We start from the raw sequence: 26,671 nt of genomic DNA on the forward strand, positions 1-26,671 counted from the left end.
CTACTATGAGACCAGTGGGTGTTGCTAAACTGGCCTATTGAGAGTTTTTACTGCAATAATGGAGTAACCCATGACATAACTGAGTTGCTCCATGGTTTACCTGAGCCCCGTGCCTTGAGAATTCATTGTTGGTAACCACATGGTGCAAGACGAGGAGACTCCAATCACTGCTTCTCTTATGTCGTGCTACATGTATAGGAATGTGCTATCCATCCAAGGCCAGCACCACAAAAGGACTATGCAAATCTTCCTTGTTCCTCAGGGCACTAAACCACCAGGAGCTTTAAATTCTTAAGCTAACTAATATGTGTATTTGCCAATGACTTTGTGCAATGTTGAAGGAAGGAAAGAAGGAAAGAGGGAAAGAAGGAAAGAAAGAATGTGTGTGTGTGTGTGTGTCACATATTGAAAATGAATAACAATACTCTTATCTTAAACAATGTGTTTTTAAGGGTGCCCTTTCCCTTTAAGTGGAAAATGCTGGCTGTTACTTACTCTCTTGGTTTTGTGCTCATGAGAATCCTTAGGGACTTTCTGCTGTTCAAGCAAGTCTTCAGAAAACAATCCACTTCATGAAAAGGTCTCAGGAAAACCAGGTCACCGTTTACTGCGTAGATTTTTTTTCCAACTTCCAGCCCTGACAACTGAGCGAAATAACCAAGAGCAACGAGGGTTTGTTATTAAAGTACTTAATTATAGACAATGCGCTACACAACAGAGTGGAAACAATATAAGGTCACTCGAGGTTCAAGACAATAACAAATAACGCTGACGGTGATTTAACTAATGAAGCAGACGTCATGAAGTACATTTATGATTTTCTTTTGATAAGGAAAACAATGAGACCATAATTACCATAACAAAACTGGGGGAAAGCTTTACAGTTATCGGAGGATAAAAATCCAGCAATCATCAGTAACAGTTATACTCGCTATGTTACATTTGACTTAAAATACGATACACTCTGGCGACTTGTAAGACCAGAGACAATGTGCAAATGTATATATGCAAACCTGTTTATTGTTATGTAATTGATTTGGATGTTAATGTTTTAACTGTTTTAAATGTTGTCACAAAGTCGCAGGAAGTCACGAAAACGAAAGAGACTGACCTCTTACAACGCCCACCCCACCCATCACTAGATCACTGGGGGCTACACCCACACGGTCCGCATATTAGAAGACTAATTACATGACTCTGAACATACTGACAATTAACGCCAAGGGCTTAAACACACCCAACAAACGCAGAATCCTGCACAGAGACATTAAGGCTAAACAAGCGGATATCGCTCTAATACAAGAAACACACCTACCCAGGTCAGCACGCGTACATCTGAAAAATCATATTTACAACACAGTCCACGAAGCGAGGGCTCTGAGGAAAAAAGCAGGAGTGGCCATCCTGATACACAAAAGATGCCCATTTAACCTGACTAAGGCACACATAGACCCAGAAGGCAGATATCTAGCGCTTACTGGCACCATACACTCCACGAAGATGCATATAGTAAATATCTACGCCCCCAACACTCCTGACACGGGATACTGGGATTCTTTGAAAACACTCTTAACGCACCTCACAGGTGGCATCTTAGTGATGGGGGGGGACTTTAACGCGGTCCCCTGCCCGGCAATAGACAGGAGTAGCAAACCAGGAATGGCTCGCGCGCAGGGAGGGGGGAGACAAGACAAACTACTCAACGCCTTCCTTACACACACAGGGCTATTAGACGCCTGGCGCATACAACATCCACACACAAAAGACTACACATACTACTCAGCACCACACAACACATATTCAAGGATAGACAACATATACTTAAACGGAGCTGGAATGACCAAATTAAGCCAAACAGAAATACATAACATCACATGGTCAGACCACGGAGCAGTAACAGCGACCCTGACTAAAATACAGCACCACAGTAGCTGGACATGGAAATTAAACACGTCCCTCCTGCAAGACGAAACCATACTCAATGACACCAAAAAAGCAATAATAGACTACTTCACCACTAACGAGGGGGAAGACATAGGCCCGACACCACTATGGGCAGCACACAAGGCAGTCCTGCGAGGTCACTTCATTAAAATCGCAACCCATAAAAAGAAAACTAAAACGAAGCAGCTCTTAGAATTACAGACTAACTTACGGAAAGCAGAAACTAGACACAAACAAGACCCCACCGCAGATAACTTTCAAACACTCCAAGACCTTAGACATGCCCTGAAGGAAATGTCCATAGGCGAGATCACCAAAGCCCTTACATGGTCCAAACGCTTTTTCTATGAAAAAGCGGGCAAAATGGACACATTACTGGCTAGGACCCTGAAACCCAGGCCCGGATTTCGACCAATCACGAACATAAAAACACATACAAACACTATAGCTAGCACACCTACGGACATCAACAAAGAGTTCACTAGCTACTTCAGTCATTTATATAACCACTCCCCCCGCAGTGACAGCGAACTCCACCGACACTTAACGAACGTAGAAACCTTCCTTAACCACTCGGATCTACCCACAGTATCAGAGGGAGAAGCCGACCTCTTAAACAAACCGATCGCACCAGAGGAAATCGCAGCAGCGATCTCAATACTCAAAGGCAATAAAGCTCCAGGCCCTGACGGCTACGATATCCAATACTACAAAACCTTTAAAACAGAGTTAATCCCACAGCTGACCAAGCTATATAATCATTTTATGACGGGAGGAACCCCCGACCGAGACATGGCCACAGCAAACATAGTGCTGCTGCCAAAGCCCAACAAAGACGCCACTCAGACAACCAACTATAGACCAATCTCCCTTATCAACACGGATTTAAAGATATTCGCAAAAATTCTGGCAACAAGACTCGCTTCACTGCTGCCTAAATTAATACACTCAGACCAGGTGGGTTTTATCCCAGGCAGACAGCTGTACGAAAATACCCGCAGAGGGGTAGACTTACTATGGCACATGAGACAGACCAAATCCCCATCATTGGCCCTGTCACTGGACGCAGAGAAGGCCTTTGATAGGGTACAATGGCCCTTTATGTTCAGGCTCATGGAAAAGCAGGGATTCCCAGAAAAGTACATAACAGCTACCAAAGCACTCTACACAGACATACGAGCCCAAACACTTATTACCGGTGCCCAAAAAACACCTTTCAGTGTAAGCAATGGAACGAGACAGGGCTGCCCCTTGTCCCCGCTCCTCTTCGCGATGGTATTAGAACCCATGCTGCAAGCCATCAGAAATGACCCCAACATCAAGGGGATACAAGTAGGCACAAAACAGTACAAAGTGGCGGCGTATGCAGATGATGTTCTGCTCACGCTATCCGATCCGAAGCAATCACTGACGCACCTGCATGCGCTCCTACAGGAGTATGGCGAGGTGTCGGGATACAGGGTAAACCTCACCAAATCGGTGGCTCTCTCGTTCCATAATACAGAAGAGGACAACACCCATCTAACAAACACATACAAAATCAAACTGGCTAAAGACCAATTCACGTACCTAGGGATACAGCTAACAAAAAACCACTCCATGCTATATAAACAAAACTACACAACACTAATGCACAAACTGAAAACAGATTTGGAGACCTGGGCGGACAAACCAATTACTTGGATAGGAAGATTGCACTCCATAAAGATGAATGTCCTGCCCAGACTCCTCTTCCTATTCCAAGCATTACCCATTAAAGTCACAAAAAAAGATATAGCCGACATCCAAAAGGCAATAGACGAATTTATATGGCAGGGAAAGAGACCCCGGATAGCCAGAGCGGTGTTATACAATCCAAAATGGAGGGGGGGCCTAGGACTACCACACTTATACCACTACTATCTAGCAGCACAGACAACGCAAATAGCACATTGGCACAGCCCTGAGGGCCGACATCAATGGGTAGATATAGAAACCACCCTCATGGGCAAAGACCCACCACAACAACTCATATGGACCCCCAAAAACCACAGGGTACTTCTCAAAACCACCTGCCCAGCAATTCTAAATTCTATAGACATATGGGACAAGACAGCCACAAAACACCAACTCATGAACAATCCCTCCCCCATGACGCCGATATTTCGCAACAGAGCGTTCCCACCAGGACTGTGCACAGAAGCTTTCAGGGGAATTAAAGCCACAGGGACACACAGATACACTCATCTGTACCAAGATAATCAGGTAATCACCTTTGACCAACTAAAAACTCTAGCACCCCTGACAAATCATGATTTCTTCAGATACATTCAAATCCGGGACTTCGCACAAACAACAGAGGTCAAAACAGCAGTACACAAACGCACAACATTTTTCGAACGCATGTGCCTTAGGGAACACATGCCCACAAAAATGATAACAACACTGTACAACCACATAGGGGAGGAATCAGGAGAATGGGGTACATTAACCTACACAGACAAGTGGGAAATGGATCTGGGAGAGAAGCTAGAGGGGGAGGAGTGGCGAGACATATGGGACGCAAGTTCCAAGATTTCCATATGCACCACCTTACAGGAACAAATGTACAAGATCTTGTTCAGGTGGCACACCACCCCGACTAAACAATGCCATATGGGCTTGAGCCCAACTGACACATGCTGGAGACTATGTGGGGAAAAAGGCACTTACATCCACATGTGGTGGGAATGCCCCAAGGTTAGAACATACTGGAGGGAGGTGACAGACCAAAACTCGCGCATATTGCAGAAACCACTGACCGCAAACCCATGGGCTTGCCTCCTGTCCAGACCGACCGAAGGGTTAGACAAACACAATCAAAAACTGCTAAACTCACTAAATTTGGCAGCACGCAGGGCGTTAGCGCAACATTGGAATAAAACAGACACCCCACCTATCACGCTTGTACGAACGAAAATTAGGGATAACTGTCTGATGGACAGGTTGACAGCCCAGGTGCGAAACACCTTATCAACATACCGAAAAGTATGGGAACTGTGGGAACAGTTTGACACATGATTCAGGGGAACGTACTCTCAACTGGTAAAACCACTGGTTAGGATACTAATGCTGAGTCAAATAACCCTGTAATACACTACTATGTGACAAATGTTAATTAAGTTTATACTGTTTGTTAAATTAATGTTTTTAATTATATACCAAAAAGAAAAATTGACGGTTACCATGACGGAAACATCGGGCTTCTGTGTAAGCCAAACACAGCATATGTATTATTATGTAACTGTCAACACAAAAATAAAGAATTGAAAAAAAAAAAAAAAAAAAAATACGGGAATCTGGAAAACTGACAAATTAGTTAATTGGTCCTTGCTTATATTTAATGCTAGGTTAGAGTGCTGTTCTAAGTGCTTACAAACTTAGATATCTTTTCACTACATAAAAAGTTGTGAGGTGGTTTGGCAAGTCTTTTGTAAATTTGAAGGGACACTCCAGACATCTACTAGGTGCAATATGTAGTTTAGTTTAAAACTAAATATGCTGGCTTGGGCTCTTTTTACTGAATCCTTTATTATTTTTTATAAAAAAAAATAATAACGCTAAAGTTTGCTCCATAGAACCCAATTTCCTGCCCTTTCCTCCCACCTGCAGTGTTTCTCTTTTTGCTCAAGTGATATAGCTGAGCTATACGAGTTGTCATCATGAGTATTCTGGGTGATGTCATTTTCAATCTAGGTTATCTGCAGTAGAACACTAACAGCTCAACTACAATTCACAGAAGCTCCTCCTAAGCCCACAATACCTTACTGTGCAGGGAATTGCTGGGATCCATTACAAATGCTATAGAAAGTAAAATGTGCATTGCGTAAGTCACTTACAAGGTTGGCCAAATATTTATTTTATAACTTGGAAATTCTGGGGGTTTCCAGCAAATGGAGGTAGTAAAAAGTGGATATAGATATTTTCTTTATGTATTGTCTTGGCATATTTGTTTGTCAAGTCTGGTGTGTACTTTCAAGGTTAGAGTAGTAAAAAGATCTCCACTTAGATTAGGTTGGCTTTTATTTTTCTGTCTATGATACTTTAACCTATATTTTCAAACCAGCTAGAATCATTTTTGACATTATACATTGCTTACCTCAGCATTTGAACCTCGTTCAAGGAATTTAACGATTGGCACCTTATTTTTATCCTCTAGGGCAAAGCCATAGCTCCCTTCACTGGGTTTTATCTGAAAATTAACAAAAGGTACATTTAAAGACACTATTTTAGGAAAAATGGTTTCACAGCAGTAGCGTTTAAAGAAAACAGAATGAATTTCAGTGGAAAAATACACATTCAGGTTGCTTGGAAATGACAAATTAAATAATCAGCTTTTAATTACACACAAGTAGTAATACAATTATACTCTCCCAAGGGGGGCGTGGTTCCGGCTCCGTCCAAGATGGCCGCTTGAAGACAGAGCTCCGCTCCACCGTTCCCCGATTACAGCTATTAAGAGCGGCTAAGCATACTTAATGGGGCGCACTAAACGCCCGGAGCATCCCCAGACCCCGGGGAATCCCCAGCAGGGTCCCCTGGACAATTATCTGCAGCAACAGCCCAGCGCGAGCGGCGACCCGGCTACTCCCAAGATGGCGCCTGCGCCGGAGCAGGGCCCAGCGCTCACCGCTCTGGAGCGAATTGAAAACTCCCTCAGGGACCTGACTGCTGCCATGGCCACTAAAACTGATCTACAGGTCATGGAGGCGAATATTCAGGAAGCTATGAGGAATGAAGTGGCAGGACTTCGCGCCGAGATCACAGCGCATACAGGCCGCATCACTACGCTTGAAGAAACAGGCGCGGCCCTGTCTACCCGCATGGCGTCCACGGACACCGCAGTTTCGAGACAGGGTGAACTGATCCTGGCTATGCGCCGTCATCTGGAGGATGTGGATAATAGGGGTAGACGATGCAACATACGTGTACGCGGGGTCCCAGAAACTGAGGGCCCCGAGGTGGCGACGGACACCCTCTTGGAGCTCTTCCAACTTATTATGCAATCATCCCCGCCTCCACAGATCCACTTTGAAAGGGCACATAGAGCTCTACGGCCCAGGAATACGGATGACGGCCCGAGAGATCTTGTTTGCTGCCTCAGCTCATTCCCGGTGAAGAATGCCATCATGACGAAAGCCCGGGAGAGGCCATCCTGGCCCTTCAGAGGAGCCCAAGTTACACTCTTTAATGATTTGTCCCCCATCACTCTGGAGGCCAGACGAGCTCTCCGCCCTGTCACGACTGCGCTACGGGATCATAATGTGGTCTACAAATGGGGTTTTCCCTTTGCCCTGATGGCGAGACATCAGAATCGCTGGATCACTATGCGATGGCCGGAGGAAGTCCCACGTTTCATGGGAGAGCTGGGTCTCCCATCGCAGCCTATCACTAATTGGATTCTAGGCCCGCTGGGCCCACCGCCGAGAGCTCAGAGGGAACCCAGGCAACGACAATCCAGAGCTCCCTCTGCCCCCCGTACGGGAAGGTACCGGGATCCGACCTCACCAGAGGAATAACCGCCCCATCTCTCATAATTGATGCTGCACTCCCGCAGGATCTGGGCCTCGGAACTCAGCTTCAGATGGCGGACTCACCCCGACCACCGTGTGAGACGCACGTACTACGCTGCATACTCTAAGGTACTGTGGGGCATGTTTTTGGCACTTGGGAGGGGGATATTGGGCCCAGTTGGGTTTCCTTGGGGACTCCTACGCTTATGTTCACCATACCTGCTTTATGTACTACTATAATTTCCTCGATGACTCAACTAAGAACAGGCTACATATGCATGTTTTTGGGGTTTGGGTGGGGGGGTTGGGGGGGGGGCGGATGTCTACGCTTGAATTGGGTCGTCCTCTGGCAACGGAACTCTCCGTGTTCTGGGACATTTGCTTGAGCATTGGACCCTCTGTTGGGGCTTTGGGTGGGGGGTTCGGGATTGGGGTGGGGGGGGGGGGGTTTGGGGAAGTACACCTACACATTGTTATTGCTGTTTACGGATGTTAGTGCCCGGTATACTGTATATTATTGTATGTTTCATTGCCACCCTTTGAGGGCCTTGCTCGGTTACTTGCACGTGTGGCACGTTGCGCCGTGTACACCTCCCTACTGTACTATGCAATCACTTTTTGCCAAGCGATTATATGCCGGGTTACGACCAATCTAACCCTTTTCGTTGCGACCCGCCGCCCAGTTTGCTGCGTTCACATATTTCAATCAAAGGTGGGGTCCTCGTGGGTGGCAATCATCTGTGCATTTCCAGGTAGAGAACATATGCTTCTATGTAGACAATCTAAACGAGCTCACTTTTAATATAGGTACTGCTCTATGTGAGGCCCGCTCTTCTCCCAGAACTGCAGAGGACTCAACATTCCTGAACGTAGATCGCACTTATTAAGGGAATTGAAAAGGAAACAAGTTGCGATCGCACTGCTACAGGAAACTCATTTTAGGGGAGAATCTCACCCCAAACTACGCAATCGACACTTCCCCACTAACTACTTCTGCAACCACCCTTCCGCACACAAAACTGGTGTGGCTATCCTACTGTCAGCTCACTTGGGATTTGAAGAACTAGATAGAGCGCAGGACTCATTGGGGAGATACCTCTTCCTTAAAGGAGTCATTGCAGATAAGATCTACACGATAGCCTCTATTTATGTTCCTAATAAGAGACAGGCACCGTTTCTCCGCAATGCACTTCAACAATTGGAGGACTTCTCGGATGGGACCCTGATTGTCGGTGGCGACTTTAATACCCCGCTGGATCCTATGCTGGACTCTTCCACAGGTCATAGCTGTATCCCACAACGTCACATCAGGTCCATCCGACAATCGCTGGACTCTCTGAGATTGGTGGACAGCTGGCGGGTGCTGAATCCTACGGTGAAAGATTACACCTATTTTTCTGCACTTCACAACCGATATTCGCGGATAGATTACCTTTTTGTCACCCAAGAAGGACTCTCTCGCCTGTTGGGAGCCAACATTCTTCCGGCCACCTGGTCGGACCACGGATCAGTTGAGATGGAGTTGGCCTCCCCTCTCTACAAGCCGACTGGATGGACATGGAGACTTAATGAAGCCTTACTACTGGATCGGGAAGTCCAAGATCAGCTGCTCCGGGAGTTAGAGCAATACTTCCGGGAAAATGATACCCCGGACATATCCCCGATTTCTTTGTGGGAAGCGCATAAAAGCGTGATCCGCGGCATCTTTATCCGCATCGCCTCGCAAAAACGAAAAAAGTTCATGGCAGAAATGACCGAACTACATCGCACTATCTCCACGCTTGAGCGCAGTCATAAACGCTCTCAGCTAAACGCTGTCTATGGTGAACTGATGGAGCATCGGAGACGACTTAAAGCACTCCTCCTGAAAAGACACCTCAGGGCGGTGCAGCGAACCAAGGGCTTCTATTATGCCCACGCCAATAAAGGCGGTAAATACCTTGCCCGGCTGCTAAAAGGCCCCATGCCTCACAGACAAATTCGCCAGCTAAAACTGACTTCAGGGGAAGTGTCTCCCTTCCCGGAACTGATAGCAGAAGAATTCCGACTCTACTATGAGAAACTTTATAATCTTCAAGCACCGATCGGGGAGAGCGAAGCTATGAGACACCGCGAGAAAATCCGCACCTATTTGTCAGACATGGAAGTGGATAAGTTAGACCGAGACTCCACGGGGCTCCTAAATACCCCAATTAGCGTGGATGAAATAGCCATGGCCTTAAAATCATCCAAGACTGGGAAGGCCCCAGGCCCGGATGGCTTCTCTGTGGGATATTATAAAAAGTTTTCGGGGTTGCTTATGCCTCGGCTCACCAACGCCATTAACGCGATCGGAGAAAGAGGTCCTTTGGGCCGAGAGTCAGTTGCTGCTACCATCACTGTACTCCTGAAGCCCGGGAAAGACCCGCTACATTGCGGCAGTTACCGCCCGATCTCTCTGATTAATGTGGATTCCAAGCTATTTACAAAGGTGCTGGCGAATCGCCTCAAACACCTTCTACCCGGACTGGTTCATGCTGATCAGACGGGATTCATCCCGGGTAGGGAAGCCAGGGATAGCACCCTAAGACTATTTGCTGTCCAACACCATGCTCGGAGACAGGGGACCCGGCTGATGCTTCTTTCCACGGATGCGGAGAAGGCATTTGACCGGGTCAACTGGTCATACCTGCTGGAGATGCTACAATGGCAGGGGTGCGGAGAGAGGTTCCTCGCGTGGATCTCTGCCTTGTACACTGACCCTCGAGCAACGGTACGGGTCAATGGGGCCACGACCGCCGACTTCGCCATTCGAAACGGTACCAGACAGGGATGTCCGCTCTCTCCTTTGTTATTCGCACTCCACCTGGAGCCACTTCTCCGAGCGATCAGACGGAATCCAGACATCCAGGGTTATGAATGGCATGGCACTCACCACAAAGTAGCGGCCTATGCCGACGACCTTCTCTTTTTTGTCCGCAATCCCAGGATTACACTACCGTGCCTCCTTTCGGAACTTGACAAATTCGGACAATTGTCCGGATTTAAACTTAACATCTCCAAATGTGAGGCGCTAAACATCACGCTCCCCTCGGAGGAATACCGATCACTGGAACCACAGTTTGCGTTCAATTGGCTATCTAGTAAAATGAAATACTTAGGGGTATGGGTGACCACGAACCCGGAAGAAGTTTATGACTGCAATTTTTCACCTCTCCTTAAAAATATCCTAACGGACCTTTCCAAATGGTCCTATCCACATGTTACGTGGCACGGTAGAGTAGCAGTGCTTAAGATGAACATCCTTCCGAGGGTTCTCTACCTCCTACAGACTATACCCCTGGCTATTCCGGTGAGCTTCTTTGCGGCCCTAAAATCAGGAGTGCTCAAATATATTTGGCATGGGGGCCGCCCTCGGCTTCGCCATGACCTCTTGTGCCGGCCGAGGACACAAGGCGGCCTAGCGCTCCCTGATTTCAAAAGGTATTATCAAGCCGCTATCCTACAGCGCGTTCTGGACTGGCACTCAACGTCGACACCTAAACAATGGGTGGACCTCGATAGAGGTCTCATAGGCCCAACGCTGGAGACGAGGGTCTGGGGATCCCCCAGGAGACGACCCACCCTGACGCCTAGCGAGGGGTTAGTCTCGCAGACCCTGCTTGGATGGCAATCCTTGAGGGAACAAGAACATGTGTCGCCGACGCCTAGCCCACTGCTACCGATTACTCACAATGCAGAAGTTGGAGGGGGGCTCCCGACTGAGGCATGGCCTATCGAGAGTGCACGTACATTCGTACCCATATACATGGTTCTTAGTGGTGGACGATTGCGGGATCTATCATCGCTCCTAGGGGATAGACCTCCTACCTTTCTCTCACACTTCCGCCACCTACAACTGAAACATTTTCTGGCCTCCATACCACACAATGCACGACTCCACAGGGAACTTACGTGGTATGAGCAGCTTTGTGATCAAGGTACCACCCTAGACCACGCAATCTCATCTCTATATATGCACTTGCTCACTGGAGGCACCTCCACACGGATGGCATTCAAACGGCAATGGGAAGGACAACTAGGGAAGGATCTCACCGCCCAACAATGGGAATCCGCGCTACTTTGGCAATATAAGAGCTCCATGAGCTCTTATTATCAGGAGCTAAATTATAAGCTGATCTCCCTATGGTACAGGACACCGGTGTTGCTCCACCGCATCTTCCCTTCTACTCCTCCGACGTGCTGGAGATGTCAGGAGGAGCTCGGTACAGTGATACATATCTGGTGGGAGTGCAGGCTTATCATTCCCTACTGGGATATGATTAGGGAGGCGGTTCGGCTCATTCTAAGAGATCTACCAACGTGGGGTGCAGAACTGGCTTTATTACACATCTCCGCTCTACCCATACCAGTGTACAAGAAATCGATACTACGACACCTGCTTAACGCCGCAAAAGCTAACATTCCGGCACACTGGAAAACGGACGTGGTACCGACCAGAAGTGAGTGGATTAAAAGAGTGGAAGATATTCAGGGGGCAGAAGAAGCCCATGCTACCATCATGGGCCGGGTAGCCAGACACACTGAAATGTGGGCGCCATGGTTCTTCTATATTGCCAGCTGCCGACAGAACGGGGACAATCAGGGGCACGCAGCGCAGCTTCCAATGCCCCCCCCTCTCTAACCTCTTTTCCTACCCTCTTCTCTCTGAACTCTGGGCCACGGGGGATCTGGGCTCGGGACTGGCTAGACCATACACAGGACGGATAATTGACATCTCACGGTACATGACTGACCTGACTGCTGACTGACGACTTTTCTGTGGACAAACTTGGGGGTGGACGGTAAACCATGATCTCCGGGGACGCCCTCGGAGACCCTGGAGACCTAGGTCACACTGGACACTTATCAAATTTGGACAACCACCGCTCTAGTTCACCCCCTCAATGCCCCGGGGTGGCGCCCATACAAACTTATGCATTGAGAATTCGTGACCTTTGACAAGGGCGATCAATTGACCCCTCTTTAAGTGGCTTAGTGGTCTGTTGGGTGTACTAGCCGGTGGATGTGTCTCGAGCTCCGCTGTGGAACACTGTCTGGAGGGATAATTCCCCACCACCGCAGAGTCTTAGATCCTGAATATTGGCTTTATCTGGGGATCCACTAGACAAAGGGGTTATGTATGGGAAGTGATGAGTAAGTACTCTATAGCGTCTTCACAGACCCAGAATTCTAACCTCTACGTTACTAACGGTTGACCCAATTTTCCTAACTCTGCTCTCATGGGATAGATCATGCCAACTGTTTCTGCCCAACCTAAAGCAACGTCACAACTAGAATAATCAGTGGTGCACTCATGCAAACACCTTGGGAATGTTCTGAGGTACTGCTCATTTACATATCTGAACCTGACAGTTGGGGAACTGCTACTGACCCACGAGATGAAGCTCGGATCTCCTGATCTGATATTGGTTAATAGTATTGCTCCTGTCTATATTACAACTCACTAGATACTGAAACTTTGTATACATGTCTTGCTCATGTCTTGAAAATATTGCTCGTATATCTGGCCTGCGAGCCACCTTTGTACTATTTATTATGCCTTAATAAACAGATTTACAAAAAAAAAATTATACTCTCCCAACTCTATTAAAATTGTTATGTAACTGGTCAATAGTGAAGTCGTGAACATAAAATTTTCGGTTCGCGAATGGCGAACGCGAATTTCGGCAAATGTTCGCGAACCCCCGAACCGGGCAAACCGCCATAGACTTCAATAGGCAGGCGAATTTTAAAACCCACAAGTTGTTTCAAGGGGACTAACACCTGGACTGTGGCATGCAAACTCTGATCCGCGGCTGCATCTTGCAGCCGCTTAGTAGATAACTCCCTAATTCCCACGGTATTAGGGAGTTATCTACTAAAAGGCTGAAAGACCTAAATTGGTCTTTCAGCCACATTTACTAATACTAAGTAAAGATTACTTAGTATTAGTAAATGATCTGCTCCTACTCGCTATACCGCGAGTAGGGGCATGTCTAGTAAGCAGTGAGCAGCCAGTGGCTGCTCACTGTAAAAAAAAAAACACAAAAAAAACCCCCTATTGGCTCCCACCCCTGTGCGATGGGTGGGGGCCATAAATTACAATGGGGGGGAGGACCTTCTGTCCTCCCCCCCGGCCCCCACCCCTGGGCGGCGGGTGGGGGCCATAAAGATAATGAGGGGGGGGACCTACTGTCCTCTCCCCCCGCCCCCACCCCTGCGTGGTGGGTGGGGGCCATAAAAATAATGAGGGGAGGACCTACTGTCCTCCCCCCCGGCCCCCACCGCTGCGCGGTGGGTGGGGGCCATAAATCACAATGGGGGGGACCTAATGTCCTCCCCCCCGGCCCCCACCCCTGAGCGGCGGGTGGGGGCCCTAAGAAAAATGTCCCCCCCCCCCCAGGTGACTAGGGGTCCCCAAACCAGTTTTATTGCTATGGTACATTAGGAAAACAATTCAGTGGAGATTTTAACCCAAACCTTACTTCTGAAATGAACCATTCATCTGCAGAATGTCTTGGTTCCCAGTCTATTGTGCAACATATTTAGTTCTCTCTGGTTAGAAAACTCCAATACACATATATAAAGCTTTATTGTAACATTGTTCAACTTTCCCTTTTGTTTTTCTTGGTCTTGTTACTGTGTAGCCATCATCCCCTTGGAATGTCCTGTTCCAGGTTTAGTTTATTGGGATTTATGAGGATACCCTCTTTTGTTTTGTTAAAAATTTACAAAAACCATCAGCAAGGGTCAGCTGTGCACTAAAGTTCCCCACAAGGGCTGAACCCTTTCTGTCCACTGTGAAAACATAAAAGATCCCCTCTAAAAGGGTACAATATGGCACATGCCGTTGACTAAAACAAAGCAAAATAAAATGTATTTATTAAATACAAGTCTAATAATACAACGGAATAACTGCCCTAAAAAACTTAATTATGCGATTGTGACAATGAAGTGTACAGAATGAAAGACGTACAGTCTTCTTAAAGGAATACAAGCATTTATTCCTTATTTTATATTGTTCTCCTGTCTAGTACACATGAGCAATTAGTTTCGTATGTACATTCTGACGAATTTCATGCAATTCGGACATTCGGATTTATTACGAATGTCTTAAGTGCCGAAGTCCTGAAGTGCCGAAGTTCGGTAGTTCTGAAGTGCCGAACCAAAGTTCCGAAGTGCTTCGAATTTTTGAAAAGTGGAAAAACAAGACAGAGAAAGGGAAAATTATGTGAATGATGACAGGAATCTTGACCAATAAGACAATTCCTGGCACTGGGAGGAGCCCTATAGATGTATAAGTGGTTGTGGTGGCAGTCTGGGCACTGGGACACCCTAAAACCTGTACATGGGGGGGGCAAATAGTATGCCATCATGGGGGTTATTCTCATTTCTGGGCTGCCATACGCTTTCAAAGGCAGCATAACCAATCTGGCAAATTCCAATGTGAAAAAACAGAAAATCAAGCCTTATTTGTGACCCAGAGATTTATGACAGATAGCAGTGTTACAATGTCACTATAGATAAATTTAAAAAATATAAATGTTGTACTTATAACACTATAACTTGCAAAAAAAAGCTAAGAACATGTAAACATTGGGTATTTCTAAACTCAGGGCAAAATTTTGAAACTATTTAGCACAGTTTTTTTTGGTGGTTGTAGATGGGTAACAGATTTTAGGGGTCAAAGGTCAAAGTAAGAAAAAGTGTGGTATTAATACTTTTTTTTTTTTTTTTTAATTCTTTATTTTTGTTGTGCAAGGTTTAACAGCAAGCCCGTGGTGCCATAACAGCAGTCCCAGGCATAACATCATCGTACATTATCATACATGGCAAATGAGAGAACTGCACATTTTTTATAATTTGAAGCGGAAAGGTCGGGTCATCTAACTATTTTGTTAAAATAAAGGACCTGAAAGCTTGGACCAGATATGCTTGTATACGGTACTAACATAATAACATTAAACATTAAGAAACATGTGTTGGTCGCAAAACCTGACATAAGTTACGCTCGGTAGAAGCGATAAAAAGTTATGGTGTAATCTCGCCTAACTATCTAGCGTAGTTTTTAAGTGAACATTTACGCTGTAATCAGGCTTTGCAGTGCGAAGGTGAAATCGTTGGCATCGCGAGTAATACAATTATACATTGCCAGCTAAATAGTCAGGCTGATACGGTTAAGTTTGTGAACTGTAGCCTATAGTTGAGGCACCTAGGCGTTCTTTCACAGTATACCAGTCGCTTTTGATAGAGCCTATTGTAGTGTAAGCCTAATAATGGCAAACTCTGCAGGTATGTGACCTCAACAGAAAAATGTCAAACCGAAATAAAAAGGCTAGCTGGTTAGACAATAAGTCTTGCATGTATTAATAACAGTGTTGAGTTCCATTGTTGCCCCCTGGCTGAGGGCGAGTAGCTTAGATGCGTTATATAAAGCAGTGTGGGAGATATATCGGTAGCTCGTAGAGGGTGAATATCATGGCCTTGTGTGATATGCCCTGTTATGTGACAAGGATAATATATATATGTCTGTGTTAGCTACTGTCGGCTCCGCTACGTCATCTCTATAGTAAGGCTAGCTGTAAATACGTATGCGTGGTGCCATCAATAAGCAGGACCAGTGAAACACGTTTGAGTGGTAGTGAGCAGCATAAAATAAGGGATTAAGCCAAAATAGCATATCGTTAATAGTAACATGCTAGAATCATGTACACATGACAGAAGATATCTATTAGCTATGCCAGTATATATATATATAAACTCACACATAATAGCATTGCTGGAATAGTGCGCTAACCCTGTCATGGGCAATCCGATTAGTGTAATTGTGTATCATTAGTTGTTTTACTAGGCTATGTTAGCTATGCTCATATACTTATAAAATCTATATACATAACATTTCCAAGGTATTCTGTCACTTCAGGACCACAGCAGTATGTTGGCCTGCACTACCAATAACTCAGGGAATAGGACGATTCTGGTGGGAAAGGTAAATGCTAAGAAATATACAGTAATCATTTTAGCTTGTTATCTGAGATGAAATTAGGAGTAGCTAGGGTACATGCCTAACACTAAGCACAATATCAATGCCTTGCCTCCGTCTGCTGTAAGTATCAGTCTTTGCTTCATAGGCAGGGTTGTCGGCTGTAGGCCGTGTGGTGCTTGAGAGTCTACTGTGTCACCCGATGCCCGTTTTAGCAGCCTTGCTTATGCCGTTGGGTAAGAGTCCCTTCTGGATTTCCACCCCGGTCTGTCGTGAGCAGGTTTGCTGCCTGTTGCGTCTCCTGGAGTCTAGCTTCGTTGCCGTCCGGTCGTCGGCACGCCATGCTTTGTGGGCCGCTGTGTGCAGGCTTATGCTCCGCTGCCCGTTGTTGTTGTCTGTGGTTGCTGAGCGAGAGGTATGTCGGATCTGCTTCTGCGGTGTGGGGTCGTGAGAATTGGCGTCCTGAAGGCCCTGCTTCGTTTCCCGCCAGTTTGAGCCTGGGCTCCAGCCCCGCGTGGAGGCCGCTCTGGAGCCGCAGGGGGGGCCCCATTGTAAGGTACGCCGGATGGTCGGGCGAATCCATGCAGCCACCGCTCTCATCACCCTCTGGTAGGGTTGGCTCCGCGCTTTCAGCCTTGCCCAGTGGTGAGATCTTACCAGGTCCACAAAGTCCTTTGTGTGCTCGGGCGGTGTGATGCACGGTTGCTTGGCCTGGGGCCGCGCCGCCATCTTGGCTGGGCCCTGCGGGTTTCTTTTGCTGGGCGAGTACACTGCTTGTTCAGGTATGCTTGTGGGGGTCATCGTCCCCAGCGAGGACCGGGATGTCCCCCACCGGTCCAGGGGGGGGGGCAGCAGGGCGGTTTTGGGCTGTTGCTTAGGAGGTCGCACTGTGCAGGGAGGTCGGCAGTCATCCCCGGGCCTCATGCTCTGCATTAGGTTAGGCCGCATGGCCTGTTGCAGCTTTTCCGCGGCAGATCTGTGCCGGATTTGTATCCTCGTGTGCTGGGTGCTGTTCTGCTTCTGCTCCCAGTCACCGTTTGTCGCTTGTGCTGTCCTGCCTGTCTGTATTGTCGCTTGTGGGTCCGTTATTGCAGGAGCTCATGAAAAGTGCGTCCGGCCATGGCTGCTGTCAGGCCCCGCCGGTATTAATACTTTTTTAATCATATTTTATGTATTTTTTATAGTAAATTATATGATGAAAATAATGGTATCTTTAGGAAGACAATTTAATGTTGAGAAAACTGTATATAATGTGTGGGTACAGTAAGAGAAAAATTACAGCTAAACACAAACACGGCAGAAATGTAAAAACAGCCCTGGTCCTTAACGGTAAGAAAATGTAAAAACGGTCTGATCACTAAGGGGTTAATAAAATGGCAATGTTTTACATGGAAAGGTTAAAATGACCACTTCACCCAGATCACTTCATTGAGAAATAGTGGTCTGCATCTGTATATATATATCTTTATAAATTATATATGTTTTGATATTATAATAGATTGAAATAAATAATTTTTAAAGTTTATCTAAAAATATTATATAATTAAAAAAAACGGATTCAATAATATTAAATCAAGGTCTAATTTGAAACTGGGAAGGGCATGTCAGTTATGATATATACTATACTAATATAATTTATACTAATATCATATAAAGTGGTGTCTGTCTATTTCTTTTTTTTTTTTTTTGAATTTTTTATTTTCGTTGTGCATAGGAGGTTACAACATTGCTTGCATAGCCACAGCAGCTCTGACAAGCGAAGTAGTCGTAAGGTCGTGAACATATTAGTGGCATACAAGTAACTGGCAAATTTTTTGTTTTAGTAGATGAGTCTTATAACACTTAGTGATTGCTAGGCGTTGCATAATATCAAGTAGTTATTATACGGTTACATGCAGGTAATATGTTTAGGTTAGTTAGGTACATGCTTAGGTATGAACGATATAATATCACCCCTTACGCCCTTTAGCTACACATGGATGCAGTAGGTAAGGCCTGAGAGATACATCATCAACCTCTAGCCACTTATAGCTATACATGGATGCATTTAGCCCATTAAGACAGGTAGGATTTTGACATATTTACACTGGGGAGAGTAAAGACTAGTTAGGTCGTGTCTGTCTATTTCTGAGGTTGATATCTCTATATATACTACAGAAGGTTTATATATATATATCACCTCTTTGTAATAGAGATCGTCACAGTACAATCTATTTAACATACATACACGTTGTTATGTAATGGAGTGATGACGCTTCTCACACAAGTTCTCAGTGCTTGTGGATGATAAATATCTTTATCTGTATTCCCAAGTGTAGCAGTAGGACACTTAGAAGTGGGAAAACGGAACGTGACTTTGAAGTGAGAAGACAGAAGTAGGTTATGCAATAACCTTGTCCTACAAGTCACTGAGGCAAACTGTAACTATGGAGCTCTCTTATTCTTCTTATAGCAGCTTCATTGTAACAGACTTTTACTAATATATAACATACATACATACATATATATACAGGGAGTGCAGAATTATTAGGCAAGTTGTATTTTTGAGGATTAATTTTATTATTGAACAACAACCATGTTCTCAATGAACCCCAAAAACTCATTAATATCAAAGCTGAATATTTTTGGAAGTAGTTTTTAGTTTGTTTTTAGTTATAGCTATTTTAGGGGGATATCTGTGTGTGCAGGTGACTATTACTGTGCATAATTATTAGGCAACTTAACAAAAAACAAATATATACCCATTTCCATTATTTATTTTTACCAGTGAAACCAATATAACATCTCAACATTCACAAATATACATTTCTGACATTCAAAAACATAACAAAAACAAATCAGTGACCAATATAGCCACCTTTCTTTGCAAGGACACTCAAAAGCCTGCCATCCATGGATTCTGTCAGTGTTTTGATCTGTTCACCATCAACATTGCGTGCAGCAGCAACCACAGCCTCCCAGACACTGTTCAGAGAGGTGTACTGTTTTCCCTCCTTGTAAATCTCACATTTGATGATGGACCACAGGTTCTCAATGGGGTTCAGATCAGGTGAACAAGGAGGCCATGTCATTAGATTTTCTTCTTTTATACCCTTTCTTGCCAGCCACTCTGTGGAGTACTTGGACGCGTGTGATGGAGCATTGTCCTGCATGAAAATCATGTTTTTCTTGAAGGATGCAGACTTCTTCCTGTACCACTGCTTGAAGAAGGTGTCTTCCAGAAACTGGCAGTAGGACTGGGAGTTGAGCTTGACTCCATGTCAGGGTACCTGTTGTCTCTACCTCAGAGGAGGTGAGATAATGAGAATTCCGTCCTTTCAGAGGAACTGACTCACTCGTTCCTCGCGGTCCTCTCGGCCGTTTACACGCCGGACGCCTCTGATCCGCCTCCTTTTATGACGCGGCTCTAGTAGCCGACGTCATGACGATTAGCCGTTCCGACCTGTCAATCAGTCCTGAGCTCGTATCAGGACTCGTCGGGGGCGTGATCATCTATTTGGAACCAGGGTATATAATGAGGTTTTGTGTATTGGTTAATTGCCCTGTCGTGGTTCTAGCTAGTCTAGTCACTCAGCGCTCTTACCTCTATTTGTCTCTTTGGTTCTGACCCGGCTTGTTTATTCTACTCTGCTTACCTCTGTTACCCTTTTGACCCGGCTTGTCTCCCGTTTACCTGCTCTCTCGTTCCCTCGACCTCGGCTTGTCTCTAGACCATTCTTTGCTTACTCCTTACGTTAGTCCGGCCATTCTAAGGTCCGGTATACGTAACTTCTCCTGTTTGTACTCTGCGTGTTGGATCCCTGTCCCGATCCTGACATTACGACAGGGCCATGGATCCTGCAGGTACAAACATTCAGGTCGGTTCTCCTGACTCTAGATTTGAGGCTATGGATCATAGAATGGACCAGATGGCTCTAGCGTTGCAAGCCTTACTATCTCGTTCTAGTAACCAATCTGAAGAGATGCGTACTGCTTCCATCTCTCCTGTAAGTTCAGGCCTAGAGGTAGCCACAGTAGGTGCTTCATCTCGTATAACTCCCCCTGTACGTTATGGTGGCTCTCCGGATACGTGTCGAGGTTTTTTAAACCAGATAGGTATTCATTTCGAATTACAACCCCGCTCCTATCCTACAGATAGGGCGAAGGTTGGATTCATAATCACACTACTCATTGATAAAGCTTTGAGATGGGCTAACCCTTTGTGGGAGAATGATAATCCGTTAGTCTATAATTATAATGCCTTTGTCACTGCTTTTAGAAGGACTTTTGATCCACCAGGTAGAAAGGTTAATGCTGCTAGACTACTGTTACGTCTTAGACAACATAACCGAACCCTTGTTGATTATGCCTTAGAGTTCAGATCCCTGGCAGCAGAAGTCAAGTGGAATGAACAGGCTTACATGGACGTATTTCTAAACGGACTATCAGACCAAATTCTAGATGAGGTTGCCACAAGAGAGCTCCCTGAAAATTTGGAAGATTTAATTTCTTTTATTTCACGAATTGGTGAACGGTTAAGACAGAGACAGAACACTCGAGATAGAACCCGTAGACCTTCCTTTAGACTAGCTCCTTCATTTCAAAGTCCTGAATCTACAACTTTAGCGCTTCCAGAACCTATGCAGATAGGCAATACTCGTCTCTCAGAAGAGGAGAGACAGTACAGGAGAAGGGAGGGGTTGTGCATGTATTGTGGAGCAAGAGGTCACCTACGCCTAAACTGTCCTAACCGCCCGGGAAACGCTCGCACCTCTAGTTCCTCTAGAGGACAGGCCTTGGGTGTTTCTATCTTGTCCTCTATACATGACTATAAAGATCATAGGCTTCGACTACCTGTTTCTTTAGTTTGGGAGAGGGGAGTATTAAATACCATGGCGTTGATAGACTCCGGAGCTGCTGAAAGCTTTATTGACCGAGCCTTCGTCACTAAACACTCCATCCCATCCCAGCTAAGGGATACACCCTTGGCCGTTGAGGCCATAGATGGTAGACCATTATCTGAACCTGTTATTTCTCATGAGACCTTACCTGTTAACCTAACTGTTGGTATCCTACACGAGGAGGGTATATCCCTTATGCTCATTTCCTCTCCTTCTGTTCCAATAGTCTTAGGGTATCCTTGGCTTAAGAAACATAACCCCATTATCGATTGGGAATTGGGTGAAATAATCTCTTGGGGTCATGGTTGCCGAAACAGGTGCTTACAGAAGGTCTCACCGGTTTGCGTAGCTGACACACTGGTTAATTCTACCCAATCTACTGACTTACATATACCACCCCTATACCTGGATTTAAAGGCAGTCTTTGACAAGAAGAATGCTGACACTCTACCTTCACACAGGTCCTTTGACTGTAAGATCAGACTCTTGCCCGGTACCATGCCTCCGAGGGGCACGGTATATCCTTTATCTACTAAGGAGAACCTAGTGTTAGAGGAGTATATTCGTGAGAACCTGGACAAGGGATTCATTAGGAGATCCTCCTCTCCTGCCGGGGCCGGGTTCTTTTTTGTGAATAAGAAAGATGGTACATTAAGGCCTTGTATTGATTATCGGGGATTGAATAAAATAACTATTAGAAATGCCTATCCGATTCCTTTGATTACCGAGCTCTTTGATCGTTTAAAAGGCTCCAAAATTTTCACCAAGTTAGATCTCAGAGGGGCGTATAACTTGGTGAGAATCCAACAGGGAGACGAATGGAAAACAGCCTTTAATACCCGTTACGGGCATTATGAGTACACGGTAATGCCTTTTGGTCTCTGTAATGCACCAGCAGTATTTCAGGACTTGATTAATGAGGTTCTTAGGGAGTTTCAACATGATTGCGTTATAGTATATCTGGATGATATACTTATACATTCTAGTGAGATTGAGATTCATCACAGACAAGTCAGAAGGGTATTGCGCAAACGTTTACAACATGGATTGTACTGCAAATTGGAGAAATGTAGTTTTGACCAGTCTCAGATAAACTTCCTTGGGTACGTTATTTCTGGGGACGGGTTTAACATGGATCCGGTTAAACTCCAGTCTATTTTAGATTGGCCTTTGCCCAGGGGACTCAAGGCCATTCAGAGGTTTATTGGATTCTCTAATTATTATAGGCGCTTCATTAAAGGATACTCGTCTATTATTGCGCCTATTACCAATATGACTAGACAAGGGGCTGACACTAAGAGTTGGTCTACTGAAGCTCTCGTTGCTTTCAAAACACTCAAGGATCTTTTTGCTTCAGCACCGATTTTGGTTCATCCTGATACGTCTTTGCCTTTTCTTCTCGAGGTAGACGCCTCGGAGACAGGTATAGGTGCTATCTTGTCTCAAAGATTAGGTGTGGATAAACCATTACATCCATGTGTTTTTTTTTTCCAAAAAATTGTCTGGGCCTGAAAGCAGATATGACATTGGTGACAGGGAACTATTAGCGGTTATTTTGGCCTTAAAGGAGTGGAGACATTTATTGGAAGGGACCTTGCACCCTGTTACTATTCTAACAGATCACAAAAACTTGTCCTATATTGGGGAAGCCAAGCGCCTGTCCGCCAGGCAAGCTCGTTGGTCCTTATTTCTCACTCATTTCAATTATGTGCTCACCTATAGACCTGGTTCTAAGAACTCTAAGGCCGATGCTTTGTCTCGCCAACATGAACCCTCTACTATATCTGAGGCGGCTTTGTCATCTGTAGTTCCCAAGTGCAATATTATCGCCAACACGAATCTCAAGATACACTCTCCGTTGCTTGCCGAGATCATGAAAGTGCAGCATCTGGCCCCCAGACAGGTTCCCGGGGCACGGCACTTCGTTCCTCCTGAACTTCAACTGGAACTGCTGCAATGCTTTCACAACAGCAAGGTGGCTGGGCATCCTGGCATACGCAAGACGTGTTCTTTGATTTCTAAAGATTTCTGGTGGCCTTCGTTACGTAAGGATATTAAGGATTTCGTCGGGGCATGTGAGGTCTGTATGAAGACTAAACAACCTCATACGCTTCCTTGTGGGCTCTTGCACCCCTTGGAGATTCCCGAAAGACCTTGGTCCTGTCTAGCTATGGATTTCATTGTCGATTTACCTATTTCTAAAAAACAGACTGTTATTCTCACGGTGGTTGACAGGTTTACTAAGATGGCTCATTTCGTACCCTTACCTAAACTTCCGTCTTCTCCCGAATTGGCTGAGATATTCGCGAGAGAGATTTTTCGTTTACATGGTATACCCTCCGAAATTGTCTCTGATAGAGGTTCCCAATTTGTTTCCCGTTTTTGGAAGTCCTTTTGTTCTCAATTGGGTATCAAATTGAATTTCTCTACTGCATACCATCCCCAGTCTAACGGAGCTGCTGAACGCACCAACCAAAAGATTGAACAATATTTGCGTTGTTTTGTTTCCGAACACCAGGACGATTGGGTCGGTCTGATTCCTTGGGCGGAGTTTGCACACAACAATCTCGTTTGTGATTCTACTCGTTCTAGCCCCTTCTTCATGAATTATGGCTTTCATCCTCCTATTCTTCCCTCGGTTTCCCCTTCCCAAGGGGTACCGTCGGTTGATGTCCATGTTGCCAATTTGAGGAAGTTGTGGGATCAGACTCGACAAATTCTCCTTCATTATTCCACGTTGTTCAAACGACACGCAGACAAGCGTAGAAGGGCGGCTCCGGTTTTTATTCCAGGGGATTGTCAAGGTACCTGAAGCCTCTACCTCTGAGAGAGGTAGAGACTTAGAAGTTTATCCGTCCGGACGGCATGTCTCCTCGGCCCCTCGCGGTTCACTCGGTCTTGCTAACGCCGGCCGCGAGGGAGTCACTTCCTTTTATAGCAGGAGGACCGGAGATCGACGTCATGACGCCAACCCAGAACGTCCTGTCACTCAAATCTCGGGAGACGAATCAGGACTCGCCGGAGGCGTGTCTTCTCTCCCTAACCAGGATACTTAACAGTGGCTCTCTCATTTACTCATTGCCCTGTCGTGGTTCTAGTCTGCCTAGTCACACAGTGCTTTGTTATTCTCTTGCCTTTTGGTTCTGACCCGGCTTTGGTATTTACTCTCCTGTCTTTCTGTTATCCTTGACCCGGCTTGTCTCTCGCTTACCTGTCTTCTCGTTCCCTCGACCTCGGCTTGTCTCTGACCATTCTATCGTAGTTTTACGTTAAGTCCGGCCATTCTAAGGACCGGTATACGTATCTGCTACTCTTTGTACTCTGCGTGTTGGATCCCTGACCCGATCCTGACATTACGACAGGGCCATGGATCCTGCAGGTACAAATTGTCAGCTTGGTTCCCCTGATCCTAGGTTTGACGCCATGGATCATAGGATGGATCAGATGGCTCTAGCACTACAGGCGCTGCTATCACGTCCTATTAATCCACCTGAGGAGATGCGTAATACGTCTGCTTCTTCTGTGGGTTCAGGGCTAGAGGTAGCTACTGTAGGTGCTTCTTCCCGAGTTACCCCACCTGTACGTTATGCTGGTTCTCCTGAGAGGTGTCGTTGGTTTTTGAACCAGATCAGTATCCATTTCGAACTACAGCCCCGTTCCTACCCTACTGATAGGGCAAAAGTGGGATTTATTATTACCTTACTCATTGAGAAAGCTCTGAGATGGGCTAATCCGTTGTGGGAGAATGATAATCCATTAGTCTATAACTATAATGCCTTTGTAGCTGCTTTTAAAAGAACTTTTGATCCCCCTGGCAGGAGGGTCAATGCAGCCAGATTACTGTTGCGCCTTAGACAAGACAACCAAACACTTGTGGATTACGCACTAGAGTTCAGGTCTTTGGCGGCAGAGGTAAAATGGAATGAACAGGCTTATATAGACGTATTTTTAAATGGATTATCCGATGTAATACTTGATGAGGTAGCGACAAGAGAGCTTCCCGAGAACCTGGAAGACTTAATTTCCTTTATCTCTCGTATTGACGAACGTCTAAGGGAGAGGCAGAATACTCGAGATAGTACCGGTAAATCTTCCTTTAGACTAGCACCATCATTTCAAATTTCTGAAACCAAAACTCCACAGGTTTCTGAACCTATGCAGTTAGGCCTTACTCGTCTGTCAGAGGAGGAGAGACAGTACAGGAGAAGGGAGGGACTGTGTATGTATTGTGGAGCCAGAGGGCATGTACGTTTGAGCTGTCCCAGTCGTCCGGGAAACGCTCGCACCTAAGTTTCTCTAGAGGACAGACCTTGGGTGTTTCGATTTTGTCCTCTACTCATAACTACAAAGAACATAGACTCCTATTACCGGTCTCTTTAACTTGGGAAAAGGGAACTTTAGAAACTATGGCATTGATAGACTCCGGCGCTGCTGAGAGTTTTATCGACCAAAAGTTTCTCACCAAACACACTATCCCATCCCAGTTAAGGAAGACACCCTTGGCTGTTGAGGCCATTGATGGTAGACCTTTAGTTGAGCCTGTGATTTTCCGGGAGACCACACCTCTTTACTTAACTACTGGTATTCTACACAAGGAGGAAATATCCCTACTACTCATTTCATCTCCTTCTGTTCCCATAGTCCTGGGATACTCCTGGCTTAAGAGACATAACCCCGTTATAGATTGGAGATCAGGGGAAATAGTTTCGTGGGGTCAGGATTGTCAAGAGAATTGTTTAAAGAAAGTGTCACCTCTTTGTAGTGTCAACGCACTTAATAACGCTACCGACTCTACCAAAGTACAGATACCGTCCTTGTATCAAGATTTAAAGGCAGTATTTGACAAAGGAAAGGCTGATACCTTACCACCACATAGGCCTTTTGATTGCAAAATTAATTTACTTTCTGGTACTATGCCCCCCAGGGGTCATGTATACCCTTTGTCTACGAATGAAAACTTAGTTCTAGAGGAGTATATTCGTGAAAACCTAGACAAGGGGTTCATTAGAAGATCCTCCTCTCCTGCTGGGGCTGGATTTTTTTTTGTTAAAAAGAAGGATGGTTCTTTAAGACCCTGCATTGACTACCGAGGTCTTAACAAGATAACCATTAGAAATGTATATCCGATTCCCTTGATCACCGAGCTTTTTGATCGATTAAAAAGTTCTACGATTTTCACTAAGTTGGACCTTAGAGGTGCTTATAATTTGGTGAGAATTCACGACGGAGACGAGTGGAAAACTGCATTCAATACTCGATATGGGCACTATGAGTATACTGTAATGCCTTTTGGTCTCTGCAATGCCCCGGCG

General features: G+C 45.6%; 1 protein-coding gene across 1 annotated transcript in view; it reads right to left on the reverse strand.

Moving 5' to 3' along the window:
• PREX2 (phosphatidylinositol-3,4,5-trisphosphate dependent Rac exchange factor 2) overlaps window positions 1-26,671 on the reverse strand; it is a 331,151-nt gene that overhangs the window by 170,331 nt on the left and 134,149 nt on the right. The window contains exons 17-18 of the mRNA XM_063451343.1: window positions 6,062-6,154; window positions 496-644 (exon numbers count right to left, since the gene is read on the reverse strand). Of these exons, the coding sequence (XP_063307413.1) occupies window positions 496-644; window positions 6,062-6,154 (242 nt within the window). The remainder of the gene's footprint in view (window positions 1-495; window positions 645-6,061; window positions 6,155-26,671) is intronic.

Source organism: Pelobates fuscus, chromosome 4 (genome assembly GCF_036172605.1).
Source record: "Pelobates fuscus isolate aPelFus1 chromosome 4, aPelFus1.pri, whole genome shotgun sequence".
NCBI classification, from domain to species: domain Eukaryota; kingdom Metazoa; phylum Chordata; class Amphibia; order Anura; family Pelobatidae; genus Pelobates; species Pelobates fuscus.